This window comes from Cricetulus griseus, chromosome 3, assembly GCF_003668045.3.
Source record: "Cricetulus griseus strain 17A/GY chromosome 3, alternate assembly CriGri-PICRH-1.0, whole genome shotgun sequence".
Lineage (NCBI taxonomy): Eukaryota > Metazoa > Chordata > Mammalia > Rodentia > Cricetidae > Cricetulus > Cricetulus griseus.
Genome location: NC_048596.1, coordinates 246,017,215 through 246,027,981, shown reverse-complemented (window position 1 = coordinate 246,027,981; position 10,767 = coordinate 246,017,215). Strand labels below are relative to the sequence as shown.

The 10,767-nt window shown below is 39.8% G+C and overlaps 1 protein-coding gene across 1 annotated transcript; it reads left to right on the top strand.

Annotated features, from left to right (window-relative positions):
* Nucleotides 1-1,333: 1,333 nt before the first annotated feature.
* Gmnn (geminin DNA replication inhibitor) lies at nucleotides 1,334-10,075 on the top strand. Its single transcript, NM_001246817.1, is given in 6 exon segments — nucleotides 1,334-1,384; nucleotides 4,473-4,550; nucleotides 5,190-5,325; nucleotides 8,538-8,620; nucleotides 8,843-8,953; nucleotides 9,914-10,075. Coding segments are annotated over 6 exon segments (621 nt in total).
* Nucleotides 10,076-10,767: the final 692 nt, after the last annotated feature.

Here is a 10,767-nt window from a genome sequence, read left to right as displayed (position 1 = left end):
CGGTGAGTACGAGGGCGCGGGGGCGGGGTGAGCGCAACCGCGGGAGCGGTGTCTCCCGTTCAGCCCGAAGCTAGGTCTGCCTTGACAGCCGCGGGGAACTGTTCAGGACAGGGGACGGCTTGAAGAGACCGGAGTTTCGGCCCCTAGTGTCGGCTCCGCAGCTAGGCAAAGCTGGGGGAGCTGATATGAGGGACTGCGCCATTGGTGGGGTCGGTTTTGGCGCGCTCTGGCGTTCGCGCTTCCTATTGGCTGGCGCACGCCGCGTTGGGCGGGGCTGGCTCGCCCGGGAAGGTGTGCGACCGCTGAGTCTCAGGAAGAGCGTGACTGGGGCCTGAGCTGGGTCCCTCCGGCCACAGCTCACAGGCATCTGCAAATGCTGCTCCTGGTACAAGGGCATTGAATTCTGCGTCTCCTATTCCACTGATGCCGGTGTAGGTGACAGTGGGTTCTCCTCGGACCCTGTCCTCTCCTCCGGACTAATGAATGATAACAGGATCTTGGGCCATTACCTGCATTTTGGGAAATATTGCCCGAAGCTTGGGCGTGGTAGCGCTCAATCTTAAGCACTCAGGAGGCTGAGGCCGGAGGTTCAGGGGTTCTAGGTCAGCTTTGCCTATTTAGCTGTCTCAACAGAAAAGAAGAAACATCTAGATTCCTTCGAGTGGGTTTCCGATATTATTAACATGAAATAGAGTAGAAAATAGCAGAACTCCACACTGTGTGTGGGTGCTAGAACACAATGCAAATTATTAATTACATGTAAGTAAGAGGGGTATCGGTTTTAAGTTTGCTATGTAGCTGAGAATATCCTTGAATTCTGTTTCTCCTGCTTCCCAACCGCTTGTGCCACTAGGCCTGGTTTATGCTGTACTAGGAATGGAGCCCAGCCTTTGAGCATGCTAGTCATGCACTCTACCCACTAAGCTACATCCCCAGCCAAGGTTCTTGGCATTTTATTTTATTTTATTTTTTTTTTGGAGACAGGATCTTGGCTGTGTAGCCTACGCTGATCTCCAACTTGATATGTTCCTGTCTCTGCCACTGCATTCCAGGATTATCATGTGCCACCATGACAGGCAGGATGGTATTCTTTAGGATAGATCTGAGTGTGATTAAGTGCCTGTTTTTCTTTTTCTGGTGCCCCTTTCTGGGATCTTTTGAGATTTCTGTATTTTGTGCAGGGCACCATGTCATTCAATCAGATAGTGGTTCTATGATAAAGTAGTAATATTTTTGTGGTGTAAATAATTAAAACAAAGTCCAGACTCTACCTTCAGATACAAACCATACTGTTTTTAAATTGTTTGTGTGTGTGTGTGTTTCCAGCTGAGAAATGAATTCCAGTATGAAGCAGAAACAGGAAGGAGCCGGAGAGAATGTAAAGGTATGTAATGGGACCTCTTAAATGTGCTTGGATTTGTTTTAATTACGAGGTGAGGTCTTAAAACTTGAGTAAATTGGGAGGGGGGGATAGGGTAGAAGGGGAGAGGGGAGGAGGGAACAGAAGTGGGGGAAAATATATAGCTCAATAAAAAATGAAAAAAGATATATTTAAAGAATAGAATCTTGGCTGTATGTTGGTGGCGCACACCTTTAATCCCAGCACTTGGGAGGCAGAGGCAGGTGGATCTCTGTGAGTTCGAGGCCAGCCTGGTCTACAGAGCAAGTTCAAGGACAACCTCCAAAGCAATATAGAGAAACCCTGTCTTGAAACCCCCCCCCCAAAGAATAGAATCTCATTTAAATAAAGTTTGGCTTTGAGACAACTTAAAAAAAAAAAAAAAAAGAGGTGAGGTCTTGCTGGGTTGGCCCAGACTGGCCCCAAACTGAAACTATTTCCTCAGCCCCCAGAGTGAATTTAAATTCAGGATTCATTATTAGAATTTGGAAAACTGAGTGTACTCTTGCATATATTTTGGAGGAGAGGGTTTGCAGAATATGAAATTGTTTTCTGAAAAGGTTAAGATTTAAATATATGAGTGAAACTTGGAGTCTGTTATTCTGTTATGTGTATAGAGAAAGAAATGTTATAGTGGTATACATTCCTTGGGTTATTTTTTTCTAAAGCTAACATGTATAAAGTGTAAATCTTGGAAGTGGTCTAAGTGTGCATATGACAGCAACTTAGTTGGCTTCTTTGACCATTATGAAGATCAAACATTTAGTTTTATTTTCTTCTGTTTAGAGACTTGATTAATCTGTAATCTAAATTATATCTGAAATGTTGATATAATATTTGTTCTCATGGTAGTTGGCATTTGTCCCTCAGTTAAATAGTGGGATATTAATCAACAGTAGAAACTTTACCGTGGGAAAGGTGAACTTTGTCATGTGAAGTACAGTAACTTTCTCACACTGGTGTGGTGTCATGTTCTTGCTAACCTTGTTTGAGTAGTCACCATTGTTTGCTATCCCATGGTGACAGTATAACTAATGATTTTTTTTTAATAGAACTTATAAATCAGGAAATATATAGGGGCTGTTTGCATATTATACAGAAGACACACTTTTTTGTTTTTAAGACAGTAGTTTGAGGATTTTAGAGGGTTATTTGTTGGGGGATTTGTTTTGGCTAGCCTGAAACTCAGAAATCCATCTGCTTCTGCCCCCTGGGTACTGGTATTAAATGAGTGTGCCACCCTGGATGACTTATTTTTATTGTTACTGTTCACTTATTTGTTTGTTTTTTTGAGGTAGGGTCTCAATATGGGGCCCTGGCTAGTGTGACACACTAAGTAGACCTCAGGCTAGACTTGAACTCAGAGAGCTCCACCTGCCTCTGTCTACCAAGTGCTGGGATTACAGGTTTGTGCTACCACGTGGGCCAGAGTGTTTTAATTTATTTAAAGCAGACATTTTATCAGTGTCCTAGTGAATGGACTTGTAGCAAAACTACGTCTGTTGTCAGGTGATAGTTGAGGAGGGGCTATCCATTACATACACATGCAATTGCTTCTACCTACAATGTGTTCCTAAAAATTATATTTCTGGCGCTACGAGTAGTAGTACAAGTCTTTAGTTCCAGCACTTGGGAGGTAGAAGCAGGTGAATCTCTGTGAGTTCAAGGCCAGCCAGGGCTATATAGAAAGACCCTGTCTTTAATAAATAAATAAGTAAAAATTATATTCCTGGGCCTGTGAGATGCTGTAGCCAAGCTTGATGACTTGAGTCGAATCTGTGGAATACATATGGTGAAAGGAGAGAACAGACTTGCAAGTTGTCCTCTGATTTATGTGTGTGTGTGTGTGTGTGTGTGTGTGTGTGTGTGTGCATATAAGTAAATATTTCTGTATTAGGGTTTGTATTTCTGTGACAAAACACCATAACCAAGCCAGATGGTGGTAGTGCACATCTTTAATGCCAGCACTGAGGAGGCAGAGGAGGGCAGATCTCTGAATTGGAGGCCAGCCTGGTCTATAGAGTTCAAGGACATCCAGGGCTACACAGAGAAACCCTGTCTCAAAAAAACCAAAACAACAACAACAAAAACCACTATGACCAAAATCAACCTGGAGTGGAGAAAGTTTATTTGAGCTCCCAGCTTGCTGGTGACAGTCCAACACTGAGGGAGATCAGGAGGGAACGAAAGGCAGGAGGCAGGAACTGAAGCGTAGGCCATGGAGGAATGCTCCTTACCTGCTTGCTTGCTCAGTTTGCTTTCTTATGTACCACAGTACACCCGCCCAGGGATGACACTGGCAGCAGCTGAGTCTTCAACCTAGAAATGCTCCCATGCTTGTCTATAGGTCATTCTTTGATCAGCTGAGATTACCTCTTACCAGATATGTCCTGGCTTTTGACAAAAACCAACCAGCAGGTTTTTGTTTTCACAAATGCCCATAATGTTTGGGAATATTTAGACTTCTGAAATGAGTCTTTTTGACTAGAGGAAAATATTTTGTGGAGTAACTAGCCTTTTCTCTCCGTGTTTACCTTTTTTGTAAGTAGAGTGTAAGTTCCCAGTTTGGAAGATTTTTTTTTTTTTTTTTAAAGAATAGAGTTAGTCATTTTTTGGTTGTGAGCCTAGCCTTTTAACGGCTGAGCCATCTCTCCAGCCCTAGAGTTAGTCATTTTTTAATTGAAAATTTGTCATACATCATTTGAACTATCAGTGCCACCATAGAAAGTGTGTTATGTGTGTTTTAACTAAATGAGATGGGTTGACAATGATTACAGCAAGAATATGTACTAGAATTCGAGAAAAGTTACTGTGTGTGTCTGGGTTGGGTGGTATGGCCCACTCATTCTTAATGATTTCTTCAAAATTTATTATAATCTTGGGAAATAAGTTTGCTAGTTGATTAAGACATCTTATTCTGATACAGCATCTTAAGATAAATATCAGGCCAAATCTTGTGTTCTTAGTTTTTTTTTTTTTTTTTTTAACTCTCAAACTATAGTAAGACAAACTATTTAGAAACTTTGAAAGTAATCATATGTAGTAATTAGATAATGAATCTCTTGACTTTTAGAACAGTCCTGTCCCAAGGAGAACGCTGAAGATGATTCAACCCTCTGCAACTGGATCTCTTGTTGGCAGAGAAAATGAGGTATGTGTGCAGGGCTAGCCTAGAATGGGTGATGGTCAGTCAGCATTAAACATTTCCCAGATTTTTTTAAATACTAATTTGTTTTAGTTGTAGCTAAACTTAATTACATTTATGGGCTGAAGAGATAGCTCTGGGGCTAAGAGCACATACCACTCTTCCAGAAGACCTGAGTTCAGTTCCCAGTACCCATGTCAGGCAGCTCACAAATACCTGTAGCTCTTACTTAAAGGGACACTCTTTTTCTGGCCAAGGAATGCACTCAAATCCATAAACCCATACACAGACATGAAAATGTAATTACAAATAAAATCTGAAAAGCAATATAACTATTTATTTTGTGTGTGGGTGTGTATGTGTTTGCATGGACTTTGGAGCATGTAAGTGCCACAGTACACAATTAAAGTCATAGGACAGCTTTCAGGAATCTGCTTCTGTCACTGTACAGGTCCCAGGATTGAATGCAGGTTGTCAGCCTTGACAGCAAGTACCTTTATTTGATGAGCCATCTCACCAGCCCCTATTTTGGTAGTTTTGATTTGTATAACTTTAAAAAAAAAAAAAGTTCTTAAATACATAAATAACTGAGCAATGTAGCTTTCTTGTTCAACAAATCTAAGTAAATAAGCTTTTCCATCACAGTCACCAAAAGGCTTGTCCAAAAGGAAGCTTTGGAATGACCAGTTAACATCTAAGACTTCAAGCTCTGGTCCAGAAGCTTGTGAAAATAAAGATGTTGGAGATGTCACCCAGGAAGCATTTGATCTTATGATTAAAGGTATGAAAAAAGTAAAATGGCTTGTCTTGAAAGTTTAAATTTTGATGAAGGTGGATTATTTGGTGGGGTTACTGTTTGGTAATTTAAAATTTTGTATTATAAATAGGCAAATACTCTAAATTTGGACACATGGAAGCATTTGTTTGGTAAGATCCCAGTGAGGGTGAAGTATTAAAGAACAGGACAGTGACTAAATTGGTATCTGTGAGGGTAAATTGCTTTGGGATTTACAAGACTTGGAAATGGGCTTTTCAGAAGAAAAGTGGTAACAAAGTATTTGAATATTCCAAGAGAACACAAAGTGATAGGACCAATAGGAGCATCCCTGGGGGAAGGGGGATAAAGGTGAATGAGAAATACACTTTTGTTGTTTTGGAGACAGGGTTTCTCTGTATAGACCTAGATGTCCTAGAACTCACTCTGTAGATCACCTGATCTTGCACTCAGAGATCTGCCTCCTTAGTGCTGGGATTAAAGTGTGTGCCACCATCTCCCGGCTGAAATACACTTTTAGTAAGTGTTAGTTTTTAATGGTGGAGTAGTAGAAATCAGACAAGAAAACTGATGATGTTTTATATTGTGAAATGGTCTTATTCTGTAGCCCAGACTGTCCTAGAACTCACTGTATAGGTAGCTCCAACCTAGCCTTGAAATCAGTCAGTCCTGCCTCACTGAAGAGTCTTGAACTGCCACACCTGGCTCATGGGGAGACTTTTCCTCTGTATTGGTCAGAGGTCATGAGAAATTAGAGTCTAGAGAAGTTCATTGGCTTGCTCAAGGTCACAGTCACAGGAATGTTTGGGTTTGTTGTGAGTTGCCTGGAGTGTTGTAAGGAAGTTTAGAAGCAGAAAGTACTTTTACAGAACAAAATCGCAAATGGTTGGTCTACTGGATAGAATCACAGCAGTTTTGTAATGTTTATGGAACAGGACTTGTAATGTTTGTACCTGATTAGGTTAAAATCAGCTAAAGGTTAGTTCTATACACATGTCAGAAATATTACTCGTACAGTCAATCAGTGATCCTAGACATTCTTTTTTTTTTTTGGTTTTTTGAGACAGGGTTTCTCTGTGTAGCTTTGGAGCCTATCCTGGCACTCGATCTGGAGACCAGGCTGGCCTTGAACTCACAGAGATCCTCCTGCCTCTGCCTCCCGAGTGCTGGGATCCTAGACATTCTTAGTCATAGAAAGAACAAGTATAACTGTGACTTGAGACTTCAGTGGGATATATCATTAGAATTAAAAAACCCACATAGAGTACCCGAATTTTGTTAAATCTGTTGTTGGTAGTACATTGGTGTACTTGTGAAAAGAAAAATCTTTTTATATATTTTAGGATGGAGCAAATGAGTAATATGTTGGTGTTGGGAGGCAAGTTCTTAACAGGGTGAATGGATGTACAAATGTGGAACGGAGAAGGAAAGAATGGATTGTTGAATTGGTTGAGAGTATTAATTAGTATAAATTGATTATTAAAAAGCCCTCCATCAAAAGCAAGAAGCACAGCAGATATCCAGTTCTTGGTATGTAAACACTGTTCTGCACTGAAGCTTTTGAGGAAATGGCTGACTCCAGCATTCCAGTGTCCAGTATACTACAGAGTGATCCTCATGTCTCATATCAGAAAATAAGCAAAAAGTATTGGACATGATTAAGGGACAGACTCTATTTGAGGAGATTCACACTGATTAAATGTGGGGAAATTTCAGCATCAAAATGAATAGTGGCAAGAATGGCTACTCATAAAGCCGGGAAGGGTGGCACACACTTGTAATGCATGTTCTTCAGAGGTAAAGGTAAGCCGGGTGGTGGTAGCACACGCCATTAGTCCCAGCACTCGGGAGGCAGAGGCAGGCAAATCTCTGTGAGTTCGAGACCAGCCTGGTCTACAAGAGCTAGTTCCAGGACAGCCTCCAAAGCCACAGAGAAACCCTGTCTCAAAAAAAAAAAAAAAAAAAAAAAAAAAAACGAAGGTAAAGGTAGGAGGGTCACTCCAAAGTTATTCTCAACTGTTTGTCAAGTTCAAGGCCAGACTGGGACACATGTCTCAAAATAAAAACCATGAGAAGACATAGAATTACTTTTGGTATAGTAATGAACCTGTAATGATAAATTAAGAGAAAATGGAATAGGGAGAATTGCTTTCAAAATCACATCCACAGCCAGGTGTTGGTGGCACACACCTTTGATCCCAGCACTCGGGAGGCAGAGGCAGGTGGATCACTGTGAGTTCGAGACCAGCCTGGCCTATAAGAGCTAGTTCCAGGACAGCCTCCGAAGCCCAGAGAAACCTTTGTCACAAAAAAAAAAAAAAAAAAAAATCACATCTACTCTATATTATAGAAAATTTAGGCAAGAATCACCAATACAGTTAAAATTGGTTGGGGAACATATTAACAAACTCAAATTTTACTCCCTAGATCTCTTATTATTTACCAAGGAAATCAATCTTTACAAGGGAGAAATTTAGCATATGGCAGCCAAATCAAATGATCAAATTTTATATTCAATATTGTAACAGATTGGTGTGTACTGCCTGATAAAATCCCTGAAGACACAATGCATTTATGCAATATTCCTGCCAAAAATGTTGAGTTTGAAGTAAATTCAAAATTAAGAACTATATGCAAATTAACTAGTCCAGACTTCTCAAAAGTAACAATATTTGGGCTGAGAGTGCATATATATATATATATCTCAATGGTTGTAGAGTCCCTGTCCCCCATAAAGGTCAAATAAAAATGCATAAGCCCAAAACAAATCTTGTAAAATGTTAAACTGTATAGGAAATACATATGCACTTATTTTCCTTCTGTTGCAATTATTTTTAAGGATTGAGAACTTTGATATGTTGGGAAAAAAATAAAAAGTAGATTGAAAAATTTTCAATAGAAATAAATTACTGGGGCTGGAGAGATGGCTCAGGGGTTAAGAGCACTGACTGTTCTTCCAGAGGTTCTGGGTTCAATTCCCAGCAACCACATGGTGGCTCACAACCACCTGTAATGTGGTCTGGTGCCCTCTTCTGGCATGCACTGTATACATGATAAATAAATAAATAAATCTTAAAAAAAAATAAATTGCTGAGGTTTTTATAGCAAAAATTTTGTGTTTTTGAAATAAGGACTTGTTATGCAGTCTAGGCTGGTCTCAGACAGGGTTTTAGCACTGATTTTTATTTAAAGTTATGTAAAACACTGATTTATTCCAGAAAACCCATCTTCTCAGTATTGGAAAGAAGTGGCAGAAAAACGGAGGAAAGCTCTCTATGAAGCACTTAAAGAAAACGAGAAAGTATGTATTGAATTCTTACTATTTAGAGGGTTCTACTGGTGTTCCTTCTCGCTTCAGCATAGTTGGACTGGTGTAGACTAGCTTGATTGTTGGTCTAATGGAAGTTTGACTATATGAGCAAAATGATCCTGCTGTGTTAGTTACTGCATGGGTTTGTCAATGATCTGCTTGGCAAATTCAGAGCAGATTTATGGAATACTGAACTCTATTTTTGTTATATAGCTTCATAAAGAAATTGAACAGAAGGACAGTGAAATTGCCCGCCTGAAAAAGGAGAATAAGGAATTGGCAGAAGTAGCAGAACACGTACAGTACATGGCAGAGGTAATTGAGGTAGGTAATTCCATATTCATTAGGTTCAGAGTCATCGAGGCAGTGTTGTGGTCAGAGAGTATTCAGCTCTGTAATGAGATTCCCAGCACCATTGAGTTTCTTAGATAGAGTAGCTTATTAATCCTGTCAGGGTTTTATTTTCCTTACCTATAAAATGGTAGTAATAAGTGCACATCTGAAAAAGATGAGAAAAGTTACTCCATCCCATGGTTGACACATTTCTAGATTCTAGTTTTGTAAGCATGTTATCAGCTATCATTTACAAAACAAATAGTCTTATCTGACTTTTTAAACTTGGGTAGTATGTGTTTCTAAAAGTCAGCTTGATTTTTGTGACTATCAGGCTTGGCTTGATAAATGCTTTCAGCCTTTTTTATATTTACAAAGCAAATCCATTTTACTAATGGGAGGAAACCTTTTCACATCAAACTGTCTCACATTAAATTGCTCCCTTAACATTTTAGAGCCATGACAATGTTGTTTTACTATTTTTAATTATGTGTAAGTATGGCCTGGAGCTAGAGTTACAGGCACCTGGCGTGGGTGCTAGGAATAGAACTCTGGTCCTCTGGAGGAACAGTGCAGGCCCTTAACCACTGAGGCATCTCTCCAGCCATGCCATGACAAAGTTTGAAGTACTTAACTAGCCCTCTCTGTTGGCTTTTAACATGTGGTCCCCAGCTGGCTGGAGAGTAAGAACTCATGGTCTGTGGTTTCCTAGAAGTACCAATTTAAGTTGTGCTTTGCAAGCAGCTCAGTCAGGGCATTAAAAAAACCTGGCAAATTACTAACTGGATTTGGCTGAAATATGATGTAGCACTGAATAGACTTTGATAGAACAGTGTAAATGATTTATTGGGGGTATTATAACATTGGTGTGTTGCCTTATCAGTGTACTGATTAATAGTGGATTTCAGTTTCAAGATCTTTACAATAAATTGCTGATTTGTTCCTTAATAGAGGCTGAGTCATGAACCTCTGGATAGCTTCGAATCACCGGATAGTCAGGAATTTGATTCCGAATTGGAAACTGTTGAGGATTCTGAAGTGGAAGACTCAGAAACTAGCACATGTGCTGAAGAGACTGTGTCTTCCTCCACTGATGCCAAACCATGTACATGAAGTGTGAGGTACACTGCCAACTTTGCCCTGCACTACAGCTCCTGGTAAATTAACTACAAGATGCAAGTGCTGGAATCCAGGTTTGAATCCTAGGGGCTATTACCACATTAAAATACAGATAGTATGTATTTTTAATCTGTTTTATGTAAATAGCATTTTCATTTTCTCAGTGTCAAGATGTGACTTGTGTATATTAAATAAACTTCAATTTCTTATTGAACATGGTCTATTGTGGAAAATTCAGTGTATCCAGTTTGTAGAAAATGTGTCTGTTTCTATAGTATTTTATTATTTCACTGTTGTATAAGTGGGAAATGACTTTTATTAGGAGCTGAATGTCTGTTGATCTGATTTTCAGGATCATTGTGAGCACTGTTGATTTTCATGTTTGCATATTCTTACTAAGTAGTATTTTTTGAGTGAAGCGTCTACTTTCCTAAAGCTTCCCCGAGTGAATTTGATTAGCCAGGTAAAGGCTTGTCTAACTGGTATAGTCATATTCTTTTTGAATGTTCCAAGCAATAGGTAGAGGGTGGTTGGTAGGGATAGTCCTCAGAAGCAAAGTGGTGAGAGGTGCAAGTGCAGCGAGAAACACAAGGGTAGCTGAAGTTTGGAAACTATATGCACAGTGTGTAAATACCAAAGGACAAGAGGCATTGCTAGGAAAGCAAGGAGCATAGGGTTAGAATATG